General features: G+C 48.3%; 3 protein-coding genes across 4 annotated transcripts in view; 1 reads left to right on the top strand and 2 right to left on the bottom strand.

The window, feature by feature from the left end:
• LOC135817778 (dual specificity protein phosphatase CDC14C-like) overlaps nucleotides 1-6,471 on the top strand; it is a 15,096-nt gene extending 8,625 nt beyond the window's left edge. The window contains exons 10-17 of one of the 2 annotated variants that reach the window (XM_065331020.1): nucleotides 116-180; nucleotides 1,127-1,214; nucleotides 2,601-2,651; nucleotides 3,323-3,369; nucleotides 3,591-3,940; nucleotides 4,301-4,452; nucleotides 4,921-4,953; nucleotides 5,500-6,471. In XM_065331020.1, coding sequence (XP_065187092.1) covers nucleotides 116-180; nucleotides 1,127-1,214; nucleotides 2,601-2,651; nucleotides 3,323-3,369; nucleotides 3,591-3,940; nucleotides 4,301-4,452; nucleotides 4,921-4,953; nucleotides 5,500-5,773 — 1,060 coding nt within the window. In that variant the 3' untranslated portion in view covers nucleotides 5,774-6,471. Of the gene's footprint in view, nucleotides 1-115; nucleotides 181-1,126; nucleotides 1,215-2,600; nucleotides 2,652-3,322; nucleotides 3,370-3,590; nucleotides 3,941-4,300; nucleotides 4,453-4,908; nucleotides 4,954-5,499 lie in introns of both variants that reach the window. The other variant, XM_065331019.1, reaches the window with a different exon arrangement.
• Nucleotides 6,472-6,694: 223 nt separating this feature from the next.
• Nucleotides 6,695-11,840, bottom strand: LOC135817777 (carnitinyl-CoA dehydratase-like). The gene is made up of 3 exons (XM_065331017.1): nucleotides 11,412-11,840; nucleotides 9,895-10,039; nucleotides 6,695-8,601 (listed from the first exon to the last, which is right to left on the bottom strand). The coding sequence occupies exons 1-3, from the start codon at nucleotides 11,811-11,813 to the stop codon at nucleotides 8,207-8,209; spliced, it is 942 nt and encodes a 313-aa protein (XP_065187089.1). The 5' UTR covers nucleotides 11,814-11,840; the 3' UTR covers nucleotides 6,695-8,206.
• A 767-nt stretch (nucleotides 11,841-12,607) lies between these two features.
• The window catches only part of LOC135817776 (uncharacterized), a 26,565-nt gene continuing 16,672 nt past the window's right edge, over nucleotides 12,608-22,500 (bottom strand). The window contains exons 14-20 of the mRNA XM_065331016.1: nucleotides 20,989-21,134; nucleotides 16,969-17,220; nucleotides 16,657-16,743; nucleotides 16,357-16,424; nucleotides 15,756-15,904; nucleotides 14,938-15,112; nucleotides 12,608-13,878 (exon numbers count right to left, since the gene is read on the bottom strand). Of these exons, the coding sequence (XP_065187088.1) occupies nucleotides 13,301-13,878; nucleotides 14,938-15,112; nucleotides 15,756-15,904; nucleotides 16,357-16,424; nucleotides 16,657-16,743; nucleotides 16,969-17,220; nucleotides 20,989-21,134 (1,455 nt within the window). The 3' untranslated portion in view covers nucleotides 12,608-13,300. The remainder of the gene's footprint in view (nucleotides 13,879-14,937; nucleotides 15,113-15,755; nucleotides 15,905-16,356; nucleotides 16,425-16,656; nucleotides 16,744-16,968; nucleotides 17,221-20,988; nucleotides 21,135-22,500) is intronic.

Raw genomic sequence — 22,500 nt, 5'->3', positions numbered from 1 at the left:
TGCCTGTGCTGAAGTAAAATAAAGCTAAGAAAAAAGAAACAAACACCAAGGCTGATGTGTTGATTAGGTGACCACAGTGTAAGTAACAGTTGTGTTTGTCCTGTGCCACGTGTAGAGGATTCCTGGACATCTGTTCAGCCACGTTCAAATCAGGCGGTGGACTGGCGGTGCATTGCAAAGGTATGGTGGTCCTGCAGTAGAACATCCGGTGCTGAATGTACTATAGGCATAGCTGCATGTACTATAGGCATAGCTGCATGCTTCTTCTAGTAGATAGTGATTGTCGTGTAATTGTCTTTTTCTGTACTCTCTCTCTCCCTTTCTCTCTCTCTCTCTCTCTCTCTCTCTCTCTCTCTCTCTCTCCCTCTCTCTCTCTCTCCCTCTCTCTCTCTCTCTCTCCCTCTCTCTCTCTCTCTCTCTCTCTCACACACACACACACACACACACACACACACACACACACACACACACACACACACACACACACACACACACACACATACCTGTATTCTAATGCGCATGCTCGTTGTAAATAGACCAATCATTGTCTTGTCATGCAATGGACTCCTGCATGGCTTGCAGGCCGAACACCACACTTCTCATAGCATTGAGTACCAAGTACAGTGCTGCTTGCTCCATGAAATCCGATCGAGTGAGCCAAAGCCACAGTCCCAGTGTCAGGAGGTCCAGGGCTGCACTGCTCTCGGTGTGTACTTGACCCGCATAATCAGCTTTCATTGAGCAGGACTACACTCTTTTGAAGAAGCTGTAGTTTTAGTCTCAGTCACTACTTGTAATAAGTGTAATCAACTGAAGTAAGAGCACTGGCAATCCACTGATTAGCAGGTTACTTAATGGTTCATTTGATTGTTGAACTTTTTGACTCGTTTGATCTCGAAAGTTCAAATCTTCAGCAAGCACTGCTTGAGAATTGAGATAGGATCATTTACATGTTTATTTGATTGTAGAAACACTATACAGTACGCAGTATGCACTGAGCACATCCAGGATGTATGTTGATCCTGGAAAGCATGGTCTCTTGTCTTTTATGCAGCGTGGTGTGCTAACATGTCTCTTGTCTTTCACTGTGTGGTGTGCTAACATGTCGTTGTCATGCTCTCTGTAGCTGGACTGGGGCGTACAGGCACTCTGATTGCTTGCTACCTGATGAAAGAGTTCAAGATCACTGCACAGATGGCAATAGCCTGGCTTAGGTACGTAACTGTTACACTCAAAGTCTGAACACGAAAACTTGACGGGGAAATCTGAATCATGCAATACCAGCTGTTAGGGGCCATCCGTAAATATAGATATTTATTTAAAGGGGAAGTTAAGGCAAAAAATAAAATTTCACCAGTTGTAGTCTTCGGGGTGCTGAGTCGAATGGTCTTGGCCCGAGAAAGCTGAGACGCTCCCTTCCTACTTGAATACTTGAATCCCAATCGAACTCGCGCACTTCACCGAAACTGGGTGACTGCGCCCTACTAGATGGGGAGTTGTATGCAAAATGTCACTAAAAGCGCCATTTCGTTCTTATAAAAGCACGGATGACCGCGATTGGCCCATATGTTGTAGTCTTTTGGACGCTGAGTCGACTGGTTTTGGTCCGAAAAGGCTGCGATGCAGCGTTCCTCCTTTATTCCCAATCGAACATGGTTGAACAAGTGGTCACGTGCTCCTGGGTGCCCAAATCACCTGGTCACCACGCCAGCAGGCGACAACTTTCACACCAAGGTTCAACTCGAGTTCAACTCGAGTGACAGGACTGCACCCAAAAAAGGTCAAACAGGCTAGTAAGTTGTACCCTGCAGGCACGGTGACCAGCTGACTGGTGTACGCAGGAGCACGTGACCACTTGTTCAACCATGTTCGATTGGGAATAAAGGAGGAACGCTGCATCGCAGCCTTTTCGGACCAAAACCAGTCGCCTCAGCGTCCAAAAGACTACAACATATGGGCCAATCGCGGTCATCCGTGCTTTTATAAGAACGAAATGGCGCTTTTAGTGACATTTTGCGTACAAATCCCCATCTAGTAGGGCGCATTCACCCAGTTTCGGTGGAAGTGCGCGAGTTCGATTGGGATTCAAGTAGGAAGGGAGCGTCTCAGCTTTCTCGGACCACGACCATTCGACTCAGAACCCCGAAGACTACACCTGGTGAAATTTAAATTTTGCCTTAACTTCCCCTTTAAAAACGAAAACTAGTCGTTTAGGGGGGAGGGGGTTGAGCGCCTGTTCGTTTCTGGAAAAATATCGATGTACATTTTGCACGCGTGAGCATGTCCAGAAAAAAAGATCAAAAATATCGATACTATGTACCATTTGTACATGTTCGTTTCTCAGGGAGGAGGTTGAAGAGAAACGACTAGTTTTCGTTTCTAAATAAATATCGGTATTTACGGAAGCCCCCTTATGGGGAAACAGATGGAAAAAAAACTGACTGATGCTATGGGTGCCTTACAACGGCTGCGTGGCTTTTGGTTATTGGTGATACTCTGCAGTGCAGAACTGCAGATGCTGCAAAACTATGGTCACGGTTATTTATGTCTTCAACTGCGGTTCTAAAGCCTGGTGTGCACGTACTGTTTTGTTGTCGCAGAATCTGCCGTCCTGGCTCAGTTCTCGGTCCGCAGCAGCACTTCCTTGAAGGGTGAGCAATGCCAAACGAACTGTTCTCCTGTCTTGGGTTTCGTCGGTCTGCTCCTCCACTTGGAAGGAAGTGACTACGAACCCTTCTCATGTCCGAGTTTTGCCTGTTAAGGTTCTGCCTACTTATCCACTAGCGTTAGCTCCGAGTCCTACGCCTGGCACTGAACATAGTTCTGAGGTGTGTCATGATGCTGGTAACCTGGCTCAGGGTGGTATTGCCGCATGAGGTGATGTTCACGTAGCTCTATGACTGTTGTACTGCCTCTTGCCATTGGTTCCAAACCTAGCCCAACTTCTGGGCGACACGCATACTTCTCATGAGGTTAGTCACAAATGCCCATATTCACGTAAAACGCATGCGAGGGTGCACACGCGCACACATTGAGCAATTACAAGTGAGCAGCATACAATGCGTGTGGCTGTATGGAATGATGTTCATGATTGTATTGTTACTTCTCAGGTGTATGAAGGGAACAGCTATGGTGAGTCACACACATTGTGCAACGGCCAGTGGGATTTGCGCCATTATGTGCATGACAGTGTGAGACAATGCTGATGTGCTGCACCTGCACATGTCCAGTTAGTGGCGATGGTGATAGCTACATGTACTGGTCCAGTTCTGTGTGCTAATCTTGCCCACTGTCACTTCTTGCTGGTTGCTGGTTGCTGTAGGCTGGAGAGCTGGCTGTGGTCGTGTGAGCCAGACGAAGAGAGACCAGGTGAGAGGTTTTTTTTACGATGAAAGGAAATGTTGGCCTTGAACCTCTGCCACAGTACATACTAAATTGTGTGTGTGTGTGTGGCCACGACTTTTCAGATTGTACTCTGTCTACAGATTCTAGGGTACACTTCTGTCCTGCGAGTGCGAGTGAATAATAGTACTCTTGCTCTAAATCTATTAATTTAAAACTGAATTGTGCTGTGGAAATTCTATTTACAGACACGCCGAGCAAAGACATGAAGTCGATATCCGACCGTGTTGACACGATAGCGCTGACGGAGAACTGCGACGCACAGCTGCTGAGTGCGACAGGCGCTCTGGACGCCAAGCTGCCCACGCAACCATCGCCCATCAAGCACACCACGACGCCGCCGTTGAGGAACAAACGATCACGCGCCGGTGGCCGCACCACTGGCGCTCTCATCATCCCGGAGAGCTCCAGCGCCAGCGTGCGGGTTCCGGACCGCACGTCATCACATCCCTCACACACAGGCACACTCGTGTTTGACAGCCCAGGCAAGATATCAACGCCACCGCCTTCGCCACCGGACTCATGGTGTGCAACAAATGTTAGTTATTTTTTTAAATAATATATGGAAGTCCACTAAATTCCCGGATAGGCACGAGAAGTGGTGGCAGGGCTAGGCTGAATTATGGGTATTGTACTATGTACAGCTATTGGATAAGTCAAGCTCTCTTCAGCTTCTGCACTGAACTGTTCCAAGGTGTTCTAGTGGAGTGTTTCTTTTCTTTGGAGTGATATCACTTCATTTGTTGAAGCCGCATGTGTGTGTGTGTGTGTGTGTGTGTGTGTGTGCGCGTTTGTGTGCGCGTGCGCATGTGTGCATGTGTGTCTGTGTGTGTGCACGTGTGTGTGCATGTGTATGTATGTGTATGTGTGCATACGTGTGTGTTGCCTTGCTATGCAGTCTCTCTGTGTGACGGGTGGTGGGTTTGATATCTACCAACCAGATCTGGGCATCGGTCAGGTGAAAACACAGGGAGACTACCTGCGTGAGCAGAAGACAGCCATGCAGCGAACCGGCAATGTTGCTAGCAAGCGACGGCCAGCAGCACCAAGGTGAGGGTCAAAGTCAAGCTAGCCCATAGTCTATTCTGGCCGTAGGGGCAAGACGTGTTGCAGACCTCCTGGTTCTATGAACATAGGACTGTGGGCTGAAGCTAACATTAAGCCTCTTAAGGATGTCATGCAAGATGTATACTGGTAAAATGCAGCCTGATTTTTTAGCCAGATTTCTGTTTATAAGCTAGGTTGTCATCAAAGAGTTACTTCTGAATACGTTCTTGGGACGAGGAGCCTAGCCAAGTATTACCAAAAAGAGTAGCATCCTTGCTGGATTATAACTATTGTGCTGTTTCTGTGGTCGTGGTGTATGTCAGACAGATTAGCTATGACAATACACTACTACGACATGTATTGTTATTCCACAGTTCAACTAGGATTGTTTTTTTTTAATGAGCGGTGTTGTTTTCTTCATGCGTGTGTCATTTCGGTGCCAACTTTTACGGCGGTCAGTACAAAGCCCAGGGTTACGCAATCATCTCCGGACACGGTTCCAAGGTAAGTGAAGTACACTTGACGTGTGCGAGATTAAAACTCCATTACAACTTGCATCTCAAGATCTACTTTCGTCTAGCAAAATTTAAGTACACTTGACTGGACTTTGTGTGAGATTAAGACTCCATTACAACTTGTTCTCAAGATCTATTTTCGTCTAGCAAAATTTAAGTACACTTGACTGGACTTTGTGCGAGATTAAGACTCCGTTACAACTTGCTTCTCAAGATCTGTTTTCGTTTAGCAAAATTTTTAATGCTGGCATTCGCTTAAAAATCAACAGACATGAGTGGCACTCGCATGAAGGGGACTCGTTTTCGTTGAAGATAAAGTCTATGCGTAGCGTATGCTAACACCAGCACTATTCCTGCTCTATAACATTGTGATTGTGCGGCTAAAAGTCCCAGCGTGCAACACCTGCAAAAGAACTTGCAAATGAATCTGGCTTGCGCAGCCATTGTTCTTACTTCCATTAGATCTCGTGTCTTCAATCAATGATTGTCGACACCTTCGATGTTCTCGCTGTCCTCTTCCTCCCCCTCTTCCCAGACTACACTCGCAGCAGCCGCAGGACACGCACAAATCTCCGATGGAGTTGAGGACGTCACGTGGCATGAAGACACCGCCATGCCCCGGTCCTGGCAAACGAACGTGTGTGTTCCCAGAGCCGTCCTCCTGCAAGATGGCGAAAACCGCCATGGCCGAACCTCTAACGCACCAATGCAATGTGGGAGCACCGAAGCCAGGGTACGCATACAAACTTAGATCATCAGTAAGAGATAAGCTGGCCCCGATAAAGCCACCTCGTCAGTCACATATCTAGCTCGGCATTGCATTCTGTTCAGAACTTGAATTTCCGCATGTTGTACTACCATGCATAGTGTGACCAACCAAACCTTTCTGGGGACTGGTAATCTTGCTTCTCCTGCTTCACAATGAATGTGTCGGTGGATACGCACCATTCGTCTTGAGTGCAATTTGACCGCTGTATAATTTGTTAATGAATTTAAATCTGAATTGGACAATTGCCTTGTCGTCTTGATTTCACCTTATACCACCACCCCCTATCGAGCAAACCAAACCGTTCATGTTCAGAGATCACTATATTTCATGCAATGCATAACTCAAACCATGGTGGGATTGAGTCTCAGATTTCAGTAGAACCATGAATAAAGAACGATGAGAACTGCAAGAATAATGATGTCATCGGCGAAATAACTTCCAAAAAACTTCCCATTGCACTTTCCAGTTTTGTGGTGCTTTCTTACCCATTCCAAAACATTTCTTATCCCATTCTAGACTTTTCCCTTTTCCATTCATTCTATATACTCCATTTTTCTCCCTTCATAGACTAGTTAGAGGGGACCATTTCCCCTTCTTTTAGACCCCGCAATTCGAGGTCTCTCTTAGTTCCCCTCCCCACTTCGCCATTGGGCGAGATATTTCTTCCCCATTCTCTGCATATAGAGATCCTTATTTTTGTATGTACTTAGTTAAACTGCGCGAGAAGCAGAGAGAGCATCCATAAATAATTATGTGTGGAAATGTACCCCCCCCCTCCCCCTGTTTTAGGGGCAAGAACAGTAGGGTGAATGAAGCATCCAGACCGTACATATCTGGGGTAAAGCAGCCCCCCCCCCCCTCTCTCATAGGGGTCCACTATGCTGGATACATACAATGTCCTCTCCACACACCATCAAATTCACCAAATTCACTTTGGTTGTCACCTCAACATATCAGTGACCTAGCTGCATGTGTTGCACTAACAGCATAAGAAATAGCATGAGAAGCCAGTACCTCCTGGAGCAGGCCTACTGTAGCCTACGCAGCTAAAAATCTGAAAGTCCTGCATGTCCTGCAGCCACACGCACATCGTCAATTTCACGACTTGCACACAAATCCGGAATACAGAATGAACATGTCCTGTATTAGGAGAAGTCACGGGTTGGTGGTCCGAACAACCCAGCAAGGGAGTAAGGGGTGACAGGTACGGACGGGTTGTGAAAGACGTCAAAAACGATACGGTGTCACCCCGATCAGTAAAAATTAATATTTACTAGCCAGGCGTTCACTCCTAATCCGAGCTCCATATTCATTGGTGGCTGCCATGGCAACAGTCAGTACACTGAAGTGCACTAGTCTCACTGGGTGCGGGGATGAGCTGTAGCTTGCCTGATACCTGTCTGTGTGCATACACTATTATACACAAACATGTCGAAACAACCCACTTACCACCCAGGCCGGCTTGGACTGAACGCCGTGATTGGTCAAGACATACTCCACACATAGGTCGACAGCAGGGAATCGTGAAAGCTCCTGGTTGGCAGCACGGAGTCATAGTCCCTGGTTGGCAGCAAGGAGTCATAGTCCCTGGTTGGCAGCACGGTGTCGTAATCCCTGGATGGCAGCAGGGAGTCGTAATCCCTGGATGGCAGCAGGGAGTCGTAATCCCTGGTTGGCAGCAGGGAGTCGTAATCCCTGGTTGGCAGCAGGGCCAGGGAGTTGTAAGCCCTGGTTGGCAGCAGAGAGTCATAACCTGGTTGGTAGCAGGGAGTCATAATCCCTGGTTGGCAGCAGGGCCAGGGAGTTGTAAGCTCTGGTTGACAGCAGGGAATCATAACCTAGTTGACAGCAGGGAATTGTGAAAGTGCTGGTTGACAGCATGCATGTGCATTCCAGGCTGGAAGCAACTGAATGTGCTGATAGGTCACACGAGTAGACAAGAGCAGACCCCAGTCAGCCAGCCAGCCGGCCAGTAGTATCCTTGGCACAGAGGCTGCACGCACACTGGGCAGTGACGCAGAACGTATTCGTATTCCAGCATAGCAATGTAGCAAGAACACGTTCCGTCTGGCGGTGATTTAAATGCAATGATTGGTAGTCATGGTGGCGTTATGACGACGCAGACAACGCAGTTACTAGTACGCTGGGACTAGACGTCGAAGAACCTGTGTGTCGTGTGTAGAAGGCAGGAGCAACTGTAGGCAAGACTGAAGATGTCTCTACTGCTTTCGTCGCTCGTTGATAGTGGCAGCATGAAGCCGGTAAGCTGCGGATGCATGCGGAAAGCGTGTGCGGGAATTGCCGGTAATAAGTCCAGACGGTAGCTGACTAGCAACTAACTTCCACAGTGCATCTTGTTGAAGAACCGTATCGATACTCCCAATAACACTGGCAACTGTGCATCTAGCTAGCTGTTGCAATACAGTCAAAAGTTGTCTGCACTCTCGCATTGTAGCAGCTCACAGCGCTTGCGTCACAGTTTGGAGCTCGGGCTGCCGAATTTGCCGTGGCGTCCAGTACCTTGAACAAACCCGCTGGCATTGTTCCAAGCTTGTCCGTCAATCAGTGCGTCTGCACCATCCAGCGCCTCCTGCCGCAGAGTGTCGGCCAACGGGAGACCGCCGTAGGCTGCTCGGATGGCGGACGTGCGGTCGGCGTTCATGGCATGCGGTGGAAACGAAGCGATACTCGCGGCTATCTCCAGCGCCGTGCTCAGGGCGTCGCCTGGTGGCACAACACGGTTAGCTAGGCCAAACGCCAGCGCCTCTTGTGCACGCACAGGTCTGCCAGTCAGGATCATGTCCAGGGCACGGGACAATCCAATCAGTTTAGGCAAGCGTACAGTTCCTCCGTCAATCAACGGAACACCTGTGGGTGAAGAAACAGCAACAAACCAACACTCGCCAACGCTGGTTTGACAACAGACCGGACTTCATTTGTAGCAGATGATATCGACATGAGCTGTATCGAGTTCCAACAAGAGTAACATTAGATGATCTAAGTCTCCGACAAACTACACACCAGCTGACTCATCATTTCTCATCATCGAGTCCTATATGAATTTCAGATGGTACCTCAACCTCCAGCAGCTAGGGAGCCCATACTCTCCATAATAGGTTTGCTGTTGACGGAACATATTCCAGAGTTCAGAATCCAGTTCCTATTATTCGTCACTTCAAGGCCAAAACGTCTTTGAAAACCGACATGGAGAGAGAGAGAGAGAGAGAGAGAGAGAGAGAGAGAGAGAGAGAGAGCGAGAGAGAGAGAGCGAGAGAGAGCGAGCGAGAGAGAGCGAGAGAGAGAGAGAGAGCGAGAGAGAGCGAGAGAGAGCGAGAGCGAGAGAGAGAGAGAGAGAGAGAGAGAGAGAGAGAGAGAGAGAGAGAGAGAGAGAGAGAGAGAGAGAGAGAGTGAGAGAGAGAGAGAGAGTGAGAGAGAGAGAGAGAGAGAGAGAGAGAGGGAGAGAAGAGAGAGAGAGAGAGAGAGAGAGAGAGAGAGAGAGAGAGAGAGGGAGAGAGGGAGAGAGGGAGAGAGGGAGAGAGAGAGAGAGAGAGAGAGAGAGAGAGAGAGAGAGAGAGAGAGAGAGAGAGAGAGAGTCCAGCTATACCAGTTCTTTCTGAGAAATGAGGCCACCTTATGGCAAGGCGCCATCTCTTATCATCCATGCAGTACATTAGAAGTGTTACCATCCCAGAGGAGGGGAAATGGCACCCAACACAATCATGCACTTGTGGCGTGACACATGATTTTCTCAGCGCGAGGACTAAGGGCTTATTGACAACAGTTCAGATACTGAGGTTTTCAGGAAGGTGGGCTGGTGAGAATCTAAACACCTTGAGCAACTTAGCGCTGGACTAGCCGAGTGTGAATCTTTCGGTGAACAACACTTACACCCACAAAATGTACAGTACAATTGTGATGTGGCACAACGAATTGTGTTCGCCCGTAAAAGAGGCTGTTTTATGATGTGGTATGCCCATAGGCCAAGGCCAGCTACCTAAATCCTCCTGTTGTGTCCATGTGAAAATATTCCTTCAAAAGCGTCAACCTCATTCACACTGCCCTGACCAGTTTGGGTACACCATGCACCAGATTCTGAACCACCCTGTTGCACAACTGACAATCCTGACTCTTGTGTTAGCACGCAAACTTGTGGCTACTCACCAAATCTCCGACAGAATACGCCAAAGGTGGCCGTTTCGTCCGCCACTCTCATATCGGCCACTAGAGACAGCTCCAGCCCACCTGCCACGGCGTACCCACTCACGGCAGCTATCAACGGCTTCGACAGATGATAGCGAGACGGACCCTATCGATAGCCACACATAGTCACATAATCATAGCGGCCGGACCGTTTCAGAGTCACAACACAACACAACACTATGGCTGAGAAGTGCACAAGAATGCTTGCCTGCTTGCAAAGCGATTTGAAATTAGATGAAAACAAAAACAGCAACAACAACCGCAACAGCAAAAGCAACAGTAGTAGTAACAGCAACGGCAACCACAGTGCTTCCCATGGAGTCGTGACATCCACTGTAAGACATGTTATTATAACGAGTCGCAAATTCAACGATTGTCCAAAACTCATAGGTTAACGAGAAGATATGTTTTAACGATCTTGCAGTATTCCGGCATATCCACACACAACATATATGAAGCAGCACGGGCTCAACGGATCTTATTATAACGAAGAAATGTCATCCGTTAAAACGTTAGATCTACTTCCTCGTTATATATACATGTACATGTCTTACAGTACTAGGGAAGACGGCATGGGCCGCGTGTGGTGAACAACGGATGTGGGTTCGGGTAGGAGTCACCTCCTACAAATTTCATATGAAAAAGCCTGAAACTTGTGACTCGGTATAATGATACAAGCCCCGATTGAACCGACTTCTGGCAGTTTTCTAGAGTATGTCATGTATGTTGATTGGTGAATCGTTTCGGTTCTCTCTACTCTCTACTCCTGTAACACGGATGTTTGCGGCGACATCGCGGTTAGCTACACCGGCACCAATGTCCGCATCCTGCTTGCTGCTCTGAATCTGTGACTACTGATTTCTGCGGTATGTACAGTGCATGGACGAGTACGGTGCACTATGTTGTATTCTGAGTGCAATTGTTGTCACAAACAAAAAACGAATCAAATATTCACATGTTGCATGGACGGTGAATCATGTCACTGAGAACGTCCGAAATCTGGGTCAAAACTAACCGGCATCGTTTCGGGCACTCAGTACCATCATCTTGTGTCATCTAACTAGATACAGTCAGACCTCGCTTTTGCACAGCACATATCCGTTTTCCACAAAAATATCTGGATAGGCGAGGGCACCGGATAATCGAACACACATACTGTATGTATGCATGACATATGCTGTAAATCGGTAACCAACAATTTTCTTCCGGATGGCGAGGGATCCGGATAAAAGAGGACCAGATAAGTGAGGTCTGACTGTAATACAACTCTCTAGAATCCCCTTACATAAGTGGATGCAATGATTATGTTATTAATTAAAATTTAATTTTACTTGACCTTGAAAAGCTTACAATTACAACCAATCAAGTCACATGTTTTCAAAATATTTTATGTAATTTCGCCGCGTACACGAGTTTCAAATTTCATTTTTCGAATTTCCCCTTTGCATTGATTGAGCAGTATTGCATTTTCGACTCACCATAGGCCCCAGCCCAGTATCTTCTTCACCAGCAGTCAGAGTTCTGATTAGATCCTCTCCAGCCGATGATCCGGATTCAGCCAGAAACTTCAAGTCGTAGCCAGCACAGAAATTTCCCCCGTTTCCAGTCAGCACCGCCACGCGGAGGCTTTCATCTTGCTCGAACTGCCGAAAGGTTTTCGCCAGCAAGCTGGCTGTGGCCGCATCCACCGCATTTCGCTTCTCCGGGCGATTTAGAGAAATGACGAAGACACTGTCGCCATGCGTCCTGGTCTCAACAGCACTCATTCCTGGAGCTTCGTGACATAGACTCCGACTTTGGCCCAGTGAGTATTTGGAAGAATTGAAGACTTGACTCAAAAAATTGGCTCTCCGTGCGCCACCAAAATACAATTGAGACATAACTACAACTAATACAGTACTTACTTACTGTAGTGTAGTAGATCTGCCTATCAAACACTATCCAGATAAACTACACATGCAGGAAATACCAGGTAATTTTGACGACACGTCTCTCTAGCTCTACGTATTTCATGTCCATATAGTTTGACAGGTAAATAAGAATTATTTTGTTTGAATCAGCACTGCATGCACGTGGTCATGTCATGCTGACCGAGCGACCATAAAAGGTTACTTTGCAATCATGTCCTTCCAAATCGTGTTGTTACTACAACTGCACAAGCAAGATCTAAGCTCCCAGGGAGCTTATTGCTACAACTAGAAGTAGAAGAGATCTTCCTCAATGGCCGGGTTTCAAACTTGACCGCCACGACAATTATTTTATTCATTCCCGCCAGGCTGTATATAATGGCCCGGCACTGGGTCTGCACCTGTGGCGCCGAGACCGTGATTATTGTGCTTTGTGGGAGACTACTCCAGATGATGCGTGAGATTCCAATCAACCCGGTTTACGGGAGATTTTGTATCCTTTCACTCCCTAACGCAGAACTTCCCGGGTATATAAGTACACGTCTGTACAACTTGACTTGATCCGTGTGTGTGTGTGTGACTGTGTGTCTGTGTGTGTGTGACTGTGTGTATGTGTGCATGTGCAAGTAACATATTACTAGTTAAGAGAAGCCCAGTGCTTGCACTAGTGTAGTTATAGTACCCAAATAGCAGCGAAGTAGTCTGAGTGTCAGTATGTGTACAGTCATGTACTTTCCAGTCAATCCAAGCGGACGGAAAACAGATGATACGGCAAAAGAAAAAATATATAGATACTGGTTCTATGTCAGTATAGTATATGATCCTGTTTTTGGCTTCGTGTAGGGTTAGCAAAACAAATAATTTCCACATCGTTACAACCAATCAGCTGGTTTCAACAGATCAAAACGCAAAACGAAACAGAAGAAGAAAACAAGACGCTTGAACGCGAAAGGCGTCGGACAAGACGAAACATATTGCAGCATATTGCTCAACTAGCTACATCCAGCTTGGATTAGTGCATGCATTGTCACTGCATGATGTCAAGACTAGTGCTCCAAAGAGCCAAACTGACTGTGTGAGTGCCACAGGACTCCGGTTAAAACGAATCGTCCAGTTTTAAATATCTGCAGTGCGTGCATGGGGCAAGACAATGCACCCGTATATGTACTAGTAAACCAAGTTCTACAATTCAGTCATTTGTGTACTAAGTCATCAAGATGCTCCTATTCCACCAATTCCACAACCAGCTAGTACTGGTCACGTCAGACATAATAGTATCCAGTATGATAGTGCTCCCTTATCCATGGATATACGTTGAAGTACGCAACCAATCACACTTGTTGACTGCTGACATTGGCATGCTGCGTACCTCTTGCCATGACTAACCAGTTATCTTAGTTAGCTCAGCAGCTCAGCAGATTAGAAGCACGCCAAGGTCAGCAGGTTAGGAGCTCAGTAGGTTAGCAGGTCATCTGCCATATCAGCAGGTGGCTCGAGCTGTCATCGTGAGCAAAGTCATCGTTATCGGCGATCGGTGTGGCCTTGAAGTCCTCAAAACCGTCGCCTCCGGTCACGATTAGCGCCTCCACGTCCGTGTTTGCAACGTATTTGCATACGTCTGTGTTCAGCGCAGCCGCTCGCTCCATGGAGGACACGCTGTGAAGAGGCGTGCTGTGTACTGAACTCGGCGCCGACGCTCCTTGCTCGGACGAGCTCTGCTGGCGCGACATGGTCTCGTGAGAGTTGGTGCGGTCGCGCGCATCACTGCCGCTGTTTGTTGCCCCGGCGACCGGCTGCTTGCTCATTCTCTCGGTGGCCGTGATGAAGCGCACCGGTCCCGTGTGCCCGTTATACGACGCCTGCGGCTGCGGTACATCGCCGATGTCTTTGCCGGTCGTTCTCTTCGTTACGGCGGGCATGTGCTGCAGTGTCAGCACCACACCGGCACTGGTGCCAGTCCAGATCAGACCCCGGTAGCTCTCCAGCGCTGTGATCCGCAAGCAGTTGATCTTATGCTGACGTATGATGGTGTCACACCCTGCAAGCGAGCACCAACGGACACACAAAACAAGACCAACAATAATATTTCGTTTGCGGTGGGAACTGGTATGAGGTCATTTCATCACCATGCATCATCCATGCATGACGACACTGAAAACGTCATACAACTTGCATTGCCACCTGAGCTCACTCCAACTCCTCCACTTCTTGTATCCTACCATAACGCATACTTCGAAGAACTGCACGACTCCCTGGCCCAAAACTAACAAAAAGTGCGGAAACTGAAATCAATTACATCAAAAATTGAACCTCTCCAGTGAACAACCGGCTCCAAATGATGTACAGTAGGGACGCACATAAAGGCCCATGAGCTTATGAGTGAGTTTTTGCGTTATTTGCTATTTTCGCGGGTCGGTTTGTCTCACACATAGGCGCATGCGCTTGAGTTGCTGGTGTACCGGTGCCTTGCATAACTATGAAAATAGTGCGATACCGTAATGCATATTGAACTACGTGAACTTGGTGTTGGACTGCATTTAGGTTCACTTATAAGCCTGTGCGCTAGCTTATTTGTGAGGGTGCGCTTATGCCCGGGTATAGGCACATGTGCTTAAATGCGAGTCACTACGGTATGACCTGATGCAACTAGGTAATCATCATGATCAGGAATGTACATGTACTCCGTATTTCTTCAATCCCAGTGGTCAGAGAATTGCTCACGGATATCAAGGTCCCTGGTTCGAGCCCCGGCGGTACGACTGATGAGCTTTTCTTCCTTTCGCATCTGGCTTGCAAGTGTTGAGTTTCGAAGAGAGAGAAAAAAGACCAGTACGACGAAGGTGGCCTAATTTGAAATTTCCTAATAATGTACTTTGAAATTCCTCGTAAAGTCCCAATTTGAAATCACAGTGCATGCAGATTAACTCACTTAAGGCTGCAGGTCATGGCACCCAGGCTCTGCACTACTTATTTGGCATTGAAAAAGACGTATACATGCATATACGTGCTCAGCGTCTGGACGTCTTTTTCAATGACGTACATGAATATACGTCTTTAGCGCTGAGTGAGTTAAAACAAGATAACATGGCAACCTTACCGGTCAACATCTGCGCAACATTGGCCATCGTGTCTATGTCAAACAGGTGCTCATGATTGCCGGCGTTGTAGCAGTGCAGCAGGCCACCCGTCTCCATAGCAACGTACACGCACAGCCCCAAGTTGGCTATGAAGGAGACCTTGGCGCTGGGATCGCGGCCCACTACGATGGTCCCCTGCACGGTGCACAGATAACGGGCAAGGTGTTTGGAAGAAAGGGCCATGGTCAATATTGAACCCTTCTTTAGATAAGCCACACGCTCTCAACAAAGAATATACAGAGAAAGAAGATACATGTATCAACGTGAAGGTGAGTCCCTGCAGCTCTGCCGACTGAACGCTCTCGCGTCTTGTTTTACGTAACTCTATGGCTCCCACAGGATATTGTCATGCTCAAAGTACTTGATTCAATGACAGTTTAGCCGGGAAGTACCGAAGAAGTAGTCTGGGCAAAGTGTGCTGGAGAGACCAGCAGAACTGCTATTCTGATTCAGCTGTGGATTTTCACTTCGATTGCCGCATTGTCCAACCAAAGTCCATTTTCACCGAAACCAGCTTTGAAGTGTGGCTGGATGACAAGAGTACCGGTAATGCAAGTACAGTGAAACCTGTCTAAGACGACCGCTCAAGGGACCTTCAGAATGCGGTCTCTGCTACCAGGTGGTGTCTCCTTATCCAGGGTCATTTGATTGGAAGTAGCATCCCTTGGTCCTGGTTTCAGTGGTCTTCTTGAACAGGTGGTCACCTTATCCGAGTGGTCGCTGCCTTGACAGGTTTTACCAAGAGTAGCATACATGTACTATCATTAACTGTCCGTACCTTGACAAAGGCCGAGTCTTTTCCGATGATCAGAATTCGATCTCTACAGGCGCACCAGAGATCCGTGTCGACTACGATCATAGACGTGACGACCGACCCAGGCAAGTTAGTAACGATCTCCTCCGGGTCGCGAGTGTCCCAGTTGCCACCTGAGCGTGCACAGACAGGGCCGAAGAAGGATACAAAATTACGATAGGCACTTGGATGAATAGACTTTTGATGATGTCCTGCACTGCTAACAGGATGATGTGCCACAAGTTTACGGCCATGTCTTCAGCACTATATAATCAAGGCAGGATCTGAAATTGAAAATGTTCCAATATGTGAGCGCTTCGGTTAGAAACGGGCGACACAAACATGTCCACAATGCTGAGGTGCACTTCACGCGCACACCGTGGATGATCACCACTAGCGGAAGCCTACACTTTTCTATAGAATTCAGTTGTCACGATAGGACTAGTTGCTGGCCTCAGCAACAAGTCTCGCAACACAGAGTCCACTGTTCATCTAGTGGTAAGTGAGAAACTATCAAACTATCAGACCCAAACATAACACCATGAGCTGAAGTGCATCTAGAGGTTACGTGCAGTAGTCCAATCACCTGGAGTCCGTGTGAACACAATCAGGTGGCCGTCCTTCAGAGACGCATACACGCTGTTACCAGTGTGGCTGTGCAGAAAAGCAGAGTCAAAACAGAATGCCGAAACCCACTTGTCATCACAAAACACGACAATGTGCTGCGTGCCACCGACCTCTGGTTGTCGCCATAGATCAGCAATGCAATGCATTAAAGTACTCTCCACATACATTCCTGTACATAACTGAATGCTGCATGGAACGTGACAGACTGGATCTGCACAGGTTCAAGTTTGCAATTTCGTAAAAGGAGGACAGCTCTTACCACAGCTTCACAACGCCAAACTTGAGACGCAGGACAGTGCGACGCTGTCGCATTCGAATAGAATCTCCAGCTCGGTAGATGTAGAGACTATCATACAACAGATCACAGCAACACACAGCAACACACAGAAGCACACGTCAAGCAAGCACGAAAGCATCATACTCGGATCAGATTCCAAAGAGTGTATGTACATGCATCAGTGAGTCTTTGGTAGGCTAATATTTCTTGTTTGCAAAGTCATCTTTCTATAAGCGGCATGAGAAGCTGTCAACCTACAAACCAGCAGTGCAGACCCAGGAAATATCCACTCACAGTCCATTGTCTGTTCCCAGCCACATGGTGGGGTCATGATCCATGTGCCTCTTGCCATCATTGGCCAAGTTGTTGGTCTGCTGACTGATGATGAGATGCGCAGCGGAGATCTTCTGACGCTGAGTGACTGATACGAGAGTGGTGGAGTGGCTGAATGATCGACCGACACGCCTGGTGCGACTCTCTGTCAGCGACTGACTCCGGGCCGTGGGGACGCGAGCCTTTTCCACGGCCGCATGCCTAGCAGCAGTGCTGTATGAGAGAGAGAGAGAGAGAGAGAGAGAGAGAGAGAGAGAGAGAGAGAGAGAGAGAGAGAGAGAGAGAGAGAGAGAGAGAGAGAGAGAGAGAGAGAGAGAGAGAGAGAGAGAAGAGAGAGAAGAGAGAGAAGAGAGAAGAGAGAGGAGATAATAAGCACTATTCAATTTCTCCTTAAAGCAAGCATTCTAGCAGGTCTTGCCCTGAGAAAATCCACTAGCACACAAAGCGTAGAAACTAAAAAGCTTCCCAAAATTGGAACTGCTCATGAGGAGACCTCTTCAAGAATAGATTAGCGCAAGTATTACAACAAACTTGACTTTCTTTCAACACCTGTCTTCTGCTGAATACCTGATTGGTTTCCTAGAATTAGCTGGATGAGAAGGCATAGCAAGTCTATGACAGCAAAGGCTCTTTTTTACCCTCTAAGTGCCACGGTTGACGAAAAGAGCACCTGGCGTATCACCTATCCAGTGCCACGGCTGCCGAAATGAGCCCTGTGTACTTCTAGTTCACAGTGCCACGGGCGACGTAGAGAGTAGAGAGTCCGACACACTTCTGTGTGGGAGTGCCAAGGCTCTATGAAGAGCCCGACGGAGGGGTATTTTTGGGCGTGTCCTACAGTGCCAGAGGTCTGTAGCTCCGTCCCACGCTTTTGATCTGGCGTTATCCGTGGGTGGAGGTATCTAGTTCGATAGAAAAAACCGGGTGTTCGTATCTATAAAAAGCGAGAAACGCTCGTTCAAAACTCAAACACTTTCGAGTGACAATGGCGACTCAAGGCGCAGCGCGAGAGGCAGAGATGACACAGGAGGAAGTTGACGGTGAAATCCACCGAATCTTTGACGGTGAGTCTGACGAGTTTGAGTTCGAAGGCTTCGATGTCGGCAGCGGCAGTAGCGAAGATGACGATAGCGACCTTGAAGGAAGCGACGAAGACGACAAAGAACAACCGCGAGTGTGGAACTGGCGGACCGTCACGGCTGACAACGACATCGCAGACGTGCGTGCATGGCTGCCGGGAGAAACTCGCCAACGTGGGCCAACGGCACAGGCCGATGAAAACATCTCGTCGTTAGACTGTTTCGCTATGATGTTCACGAATGAAGCCGTGGACATAGCTGTCACGCAAACAAATCTCTATGCGCTGCGAAAACTGGAAGCTCTCGACGCTCACTTTCCAAGCTCCCGGATGCGCAAGTGGCATGACATCTCGTCACGCGAGATGAAAGTGTTCTTCGTACACTTGCTCGCAAGGAGCATAGTGGAGCAACCAGTGCTGGCAGACCATTGGACAACGGACTGGCTCTACCAGACACCCGACTTTGCCAAGTTCATGTCCAGGATTTGTTTCCAACTGATCCTGTCGTGCCTTCATTTCGTGGATAACACAACCATCGAGTATGACCAGCGCGGCAGGTATCGAGACCCTCTCGCCATGATTCGTAAATTCCTGGACATAATCGTCAAGCGCTTCAGACTGTCCTACTACCCTAAGAGGGATGTGTCTGCGGACGAGCAGATGATTGCGTACAAGGGTCGCCTATCCTTCAAGTAATATATGCCGGCCAAACCAACTAAGTGGGGCGTGAAAGGATTCGTCCTTGCGCAGCCCGGTACGGGGTGCATATACGAGTGGACTTTGTACGCCGGCAAAGATATGGCCGAGGGCCGAGACATAGCCATGGCCGACACATCGAAGGGCAGTCAGATAGTGGCGAAATTGGTTCGACACCTCGGCCAAGGGCACGTAGTGTACATGGACAATTATTACTCGTCACCTCCCTTATTTCAGTGGCTGTCGTCGCGCCGTGGAATGGGAGCTTTCGGCACAGTGAGAGTCAATCCGAAAGGGCTTCCACCAGCATATAAGGACAAGAAAAAGAAGGGCACGCCGCCAAGATTCTGGAGAGATGAAACAGTTCTAACATGCTCCTGGCCGGACAAGAAGCAAGTGACAGTTCTCTCCACGATTCACTCTTGTGAAGTTGTCGATGTAGATATTCGCGACCGGAGTGCGCCTCAAGGAGTTCAGTCCCTGAAAAAGCCATCATGCATCGCCAGCTACAACAGTTTGATTTTTCGGCGTGGACGAGGCGGATCAGATGCTCAGCTACTACGCATTCCCGCATCGTCACCGCCGTTGGTACCTGATCCTTTTCCATCAGCTGCTGGAAATTTCGGTGCACAACGCGAAAATAATCTACAACGCAATGACTGGCAAAGACCTTGACGGAAAGGAATGCCACAAGGCGCTCATCGCTTCTCTGTTCACTGAAACACAGTGGCCGATTGGTGAACCACGTTGCAGATGTGCACAAGCAACTACAGACGATGTGGACACAGCTCGGCTAACTGAGCGACACTTCTGTACGCAGCTAGCTGTTGAAGGGAAGCGAGACTGTGCTGTGTGCAGCAGACGACCGGACCACCGGAAAACTAGCTGGCAGTGCGTGCGGTGCGTACGCATGATGTGCTCCGGGGAATGCTTCCAGCGCTTTCACACGCTGCACGACTACAGAGTACGATACGCGGACTAGTGCATAACCTTTCACTACTGCTGTGAAATTTAGCAACTATCTCCACACCACAAGCAGTGTTTGCTACGTTGTACCGCTGTTGCAAACTAAGTTTGTACGTGTGCATTTCCTTCTTGCTGACTTATTTTCACTTTGACACAGCTGCCTTGATTCATGGGCATTAATATTTTTCTGCATGGTGAGCTCTGAAACATGTTGCTGATGATATTCTGAACATATCATGTATACATTATCTTAGAGTAGTAGCAATATATCACCATCATTTGCCGTCCTGAAGTTTATAACTGTAAAATAGCACAATTCCAAAAACCTGCGTGGCACTGAGGGAAGGGTGAGAACCAGCTGACCATGGCATTCAGAAAGTACTCCTGCTCATCTGATCATGGCACTTTACAAGAAAATCTTGTCAATCACTTATGGCACTCAACGGATTAGGGACCGTCCCAGGTCACCAATTGTTTCAAGTTTCAAAACGATTTTTGTTTGTTTGGGGTGGGTGGGTTCCAGGAGTTTTGTTTTGAAAAAAAATATTGAATTCACACCATGCATGGAGAATCCACAGCATGCATGGAGAATGCACACCATGCACACCATGCATAGAGAATGCCCAGGTACTGCTGGGTGCCGGATACGACATCAACGATTTTGTTGAAATTTCGGTTTTACCTTCAGAAAGGGTGGGTGGGTGGGCAGGGGCTGAAAATAATAAATCTTTCCGTTTTGAAAAACAAAAACAAATCAAAAACAACCGGTAAACCCAGATGGCCACTTAGACAGCGGAGAGAAGAAAGTTATCTTTTTCCTCTAAATATACAGTAAAGAAAAGTACCAAGGAACTACATGTTACGATATAATGTCCACTAACACGACCAGTTACTTGACACTGATGATCAGCTTATGCGATAACCTTGCATAAAACTAACTGACAGTACTGACGTTCTACAACTAACTGGCTATCAGCTCTAGCACGTCTTGGGTGCGCACTCCAACAGCCTTCCAATTTGAAACTGGTCAAGTAACTGGTGGTGTTAGTGGACATTATAATTATCGTAACTTGTAGTTCCTTGGCCCTTTTCTTTACTATAAATTGATCATTGGCTCTCCATCCGAGCCTTTCCTCTGAATATTTTTGTTTTCAAGTACAAGAAATTGGCCATTACCCGTACTCAATGTGAGCAGAGAAGCCACAGGACATGAAGCTGCTGAGAACAGTAATGTTACTCACTTGCTCCGTGAGCTGACATCGCTACCACTACGCGACACACCACCCACACTGCTTGCCGACCCCTCGTCGCCGGCGATAATTCCCGAGTCCACAAAGTCGCCTGTCTGGCCGACAGCTGGACGTGGCTTGGTTGGACTGAGCGTTGTCTGCAGAACAATGCACAACAGACAACACATAGTGTCTAACCTTTGTAAGCAGCTAGATGAAAGTGTACTGTACATGTGCACCTTATTCTAACCTCATACAGTATATACACCACTCTTGTCAAACATAAGCTCCCATCAGTCCTCGAGCACCTAGCTCGTCAAGGCACCTTGCAGGCAGGTCATGGCAGAGATTATTCACGAGGGGATTGCCTGGTCCTGCTGCTTGGCAGTACCATGTACTTAGGTTGACAAAGATATTCCCAGCTCCAGGGGGGGGGACTCTTCAGTCTGCCGATTCCTTCCCAGCAACAGTTCAAGGCTCTTAAGGTGCATTCACACGCACCTGTTACTGGCGCATTCTCGCCTGGAAATGTAGTGTTCACGTCTACTTACGCGCTGTGGCATTCCTTGGCCACTCCAGTCATTCATGATGCATGTACTAGTAGTGCATCGTGATATGTTATGCATGCAGCATGTGCCGTTTCCCACTCGCGCGTGAAACGGACTTCGCGGCTTTTAGTTCCTGTGCATGAGTTGAGTCTGGGCTCTGGTTGTTTTGGACTGGAGAAATAAAGAATACTACATTGGCACTGAGAGCTATTTCGTTCCTCCGCGGCAAGCATGGGTGACCGACCACCCGCCATTCCGCCCCCTGGACCTTTTCCAATTTATGTCCCCCTCTACGATGCCGCCACACGCTGGCCCGCCTGAACACGGAGTTTCAAACTTTAGCTTGCTGCGTCCAAAATTGGCGATGACGGACAACAGCGTGGGCTACTCCAGTACCTGGGCGGAGAAGACATCCAGCAACTCGTGCCCACTCTCAGCAACACAGGGGCAACATTCGACGACCTTGCCAAAGCCCTGCAGGACGAGTTCAATACGCACCAAAACAAAACGCTCCTCCGCTACAATTTCTGTCAGCTTCGTGAACAGTCGAACGAGACTATGGAGGGTTTCTGTTGTCGTTTGGGCGACCATGCACGTGAAACGCAGTGGCTTCCCGGATACTGCCGCGGAGAAATTGGCTGTCTTGGATCATCGGCTGCAAGTCTGACGCCCTTCGGCGAAAATTGCTGGAAATCGATGGCCTCGACTCTGACAAAGCTCTCAAAGCAGCCCGCGCGTATGAAGCCAGCATCACCCATTTTCTCGTCATCAAGGACGCCTCTCTGGGCTCTTCACAGCAGGACGCCCACGTTGCTTTCCTGGCGTCAGCAGCACCCCAGCCTGCCCATGTGGATGCCTTCTCAGGGTCACAGCGCCACGGCTACCCAGCTGCACGTCAGGCCCAAGCCCAGCAGTGTCCACCGTGGTCATCACCCATCCAGTCACAGGCCAGCGGGTCTCTAGGCATGTGTCATTT

Source organism: Sycon ciliatum, chromosome 5 (genome assembly GCF_964019385.1).
Source record: "Sycon ciliatum chromosome 5, ocSycCili1.1, whole genome shotgun sequence".
In the NCBI taxonomy this organism is placed as follows: domain Eukaryota; kingdom Metazoa; phylum Porifera; class Calcarea; order Leucosolenida; family Sycettidae; genus Sycon; species Sycon ciliatum.
Note: the sequence above shows the minus strand (reverse complement) of the source record. Positions and strands in the feature narration are given on the sequence as shown.

What these genes read in the sequence shown, in the direction of transcription:
- LOC135817777 (XM_065331017.1), bottom strand. Translation starts at nt 11,813, where the DNA reads ATGTCTCAATTGTATTTTGGTGGCGCACGGAGAGCCAATTTTTTGAGT. An exon ending in ATACTGGGCTGGGGCCTATG is followed by an intron (nt 10,040 to 11,411) that starts GTGAGTCGAAAA and finishes GGCTATCGATAG; the next exon opens with GGTCCGTCTCGCTATCATCT. An exon ending in CGTATTCTGTCGGAGATTTG is followed by an intron (nt 8,602 to 9,894) that starts GTGAGTAGCCAC and finishes CTTCACCCACAG; the next exon opens with GTGTTCCGTTGATTGACGGA.